Source organism: Silurus meridionalis, chromosome 28, assembly GCF_014805685.1.
Source record: "Silurus meridionalis isolate SWU-2019-XX chromosome 28, ASM1480568v1, whole genome shotgun sequence".
Lineage (NCBI taxonomy): Eukaryota > Metazoa > Chordata > Actinopteri > Siluriformes > Siluridae > Silurus > Silurus meridionalis.
Genome location: NC_060911.1, coordinates 1,042,501 through 1,045,000, shown reverse-complemented (window position 1 = coordinate 1,045,000; position 2,500 = coordinate 1,042,501). Strand labels below are relative to the sequence as shown.

At 41.8% G+C, this 2,500-nt stretch overlaps 1 protein-coding gene across 1 annotated transcript in view; it reads left to right on the top strand.

Moving 5' to 3' along the window:
* Nucleotides 1-2,500, top strand: part of tspan5b (tetraspanin 5b) — a 9,059-nt gene that overhangs the window by 5,813 nt on the left and 746 nt on the right. Inside the window, exon 9 of the mRNA XM_046843512.1 lies at nucleotides 233-2,500. This exon is cut by the window's right edge and continues 746 nt beyond it. Within this exon, the coding sequence (XP_046699468.1) occupies nucleotides 233-245 (13 nt within the window). The 3' untranslated portion in view covers nucleotides 246-2,500. The remainder of the gene's footprint in view (nucleotides 1-232) is intronic.

Genomic DNA, 2,500 nt, shown 5'->3' with positions numbered 1-2,500 from the left:
TGTGTGCAGAAATTCACTGTATATTTGTGGAAATGTTACACACATGGAAGTGACTGTAAATCCTCCCTGATGTCTGATGATGTCATAATGACCTCTGCAAAAACCGATCAATCAGAATATCCGCTACAACCCACACTCGTTTATTGAAACTCTCTCTCTCTCTCTCTCTCTCTCTCTCTCTCTCTCTCTATCTTTTCTCTCTCTCTGACGTCTCTTTTACTTTTGTTTGCAGTTTGTTTACCTGACCTGGTGGAGTCCGAAGTCCTCACAGCGTCCTGTGGAAGACAAGACGACTTTTCACTTCCATTCTGATTTTTTAAAACATTTTTTTTTTTATCTCGTCCCTTTCATCAATTCCTCTGTGACTGCAGTTCCATCTCTGACCACTGAATGTGGTAGAGGCGCTGTAGCTCCAACTCTGTGCGCTGTGGAAAATACTAGTAAAAAAAAAGTTGCCCCACCCCACGTCTCTCACCACAACTTAACATTAACATCCTTGCTAACAGCTAGCGTTGGCTTATGAAGACCGGCTAGCATCATGCTAATGACACAAATCGCCTCACGCACCCAATTCCATTGTCACCAGTCAGTGTGAATTAGCTTTTCATGAATTAGCCAACTTCAGTCAGGGCGTTAATATGGTCAGAAGATGACGCTAGCTGCTAGTGACATTTTCCTCATAAAGTCTGAGGTAAATGTACAAAAAAACACTAGCTTACCGCTAATTTAGTGAATTACCCGTATTTCTTTTTGTCTGTAATATAAATCGTAGCTTTTTGTGTAGCTAGGCAAACGTCGCTTGTGTTATGATGGAAAATGGACATCGATTGGTCGATTTCCAAGCACTGCTTTTTTATTTTAAATTTTTATTTATTTTTGCTAACAGCGTCTGCTCTGAGCGGATGAGAAGCACTGCATGTTGTACTGGAATTATATTACTGTTAACGTAAAGGCACCTCATATCGACAGCTTTCTAGTGAAGATATTTAACTTCACTTTTCGTGCGACTTGTGTTCGATATGCTAGCTAGGCGAAACCGATTAGCCGAACAGCAGAAAAGCTTCTAGAGCTCATAGAATTCAAAATTTGAGAATGTTTCTGAGTAAAATTACAATCGATTCATGAATAATTAGTGAACACGTTTCGGTTCAGGCTGTTGTGTGAACGCATTCCTCTGAACGCTTTTTTTTTAATGAAAGTGTGTCGATGCTAGGTGCCCTGTCATTCTAGATCTTTAGGTCATTATGAATTTAATATTATAGCTATTAGTTTACCTCAGTGTTCAGAATGTTTTTAATGCTAGCTGTGTGTGTGAGTGTATGTTAGAGAGAGTGTGTGTGTGTGTGTGTGTGTGTACTTTGCACTTGCTGGATTTTCTGGGTTGTAAGATTTGTCATTGTTCTTTTGCTAAATTCGACACTAAACTGACTTTGCACTACAGTTAGCTTGATACTAATTGAAAACGTGATTTCTGCGCTAGCAGATTCTAATGGTGCGTTAAAGAGAATTTGACGTTTATTAAGACAGTGACGGATGGAGTTATGTACCGCGGTCAGAAAGAAATATTCTACACCAGCAGGTGGCGCTATCCATTATTTAGTGAGGTGTTTATTCTGTTGATGGTCCAGAAAATGCAGTAATTGAGCAGATAATATGTTTATGTAATTAGAGATCTGAGACAGAGAATTGTAGTTTTCCTTCTGAGGCATAGTAGGAACACTAACGTAAACACGTGAAAGTCGTCATGTCGTGTTTTTTATATGAATGATGTAAATCTGACTCCAGCACTGGTGTTTTGATTTTTAAACAGGGTTGTTTTTTAAGACACTTCTCACTGCTTCTCACAGCTACTCAAAGCTCCTCATAGCTCACAGCTCTTCACACTTCCCCACAGGTCCTTAATGGTAATCACAGATCCTCTAAGCGCCTCACAGATTCTCACTGGTCCTAACAGATCCTCAAAACTCCTCACAGCTCACAGCTCTTCACACTTCCGCACAGGTCCTTAATGGTCCTCACAGACCCTCTAAGCTCCTCACAGTTCCTCACAGATTCTCACTGGTCCTAACAGATCCTCAAAGCTCCTCACAGCTCACAGCTCTTCAAACTTCCTCACAGATCCTCAATGGTCCTTACAGCTCCTCACTGGTCCTCACAGATCCTCACAGCTCCTCACAGTTGCTCACAGCTCCTTACGGCTACTTCCAACTCTTCACTGGTCCTCACAGCTCCTCACGTGTCCTTAACGCTCCTCACAGGTCCTCACAGCTTCTGACTGGTCTTCATAGCTTATAGATCCTTGCAGTTCCTAAAAACTCCTCAAAGCTTCTCACTGGTAGTCATTGGTCCTCGCAGCTCACAGTTCCTTACAGTTTCTCATAGCTCCTCATAGTGGCCCATTGCTCCTCACAGTTCTTCTCAGTTTCTTACAGCTCCTAACAGTTCCTCAGAGCTCCTCACAGTTCTTTAAAGCTCCTTACAGTTCCTCACAGCTCATCAC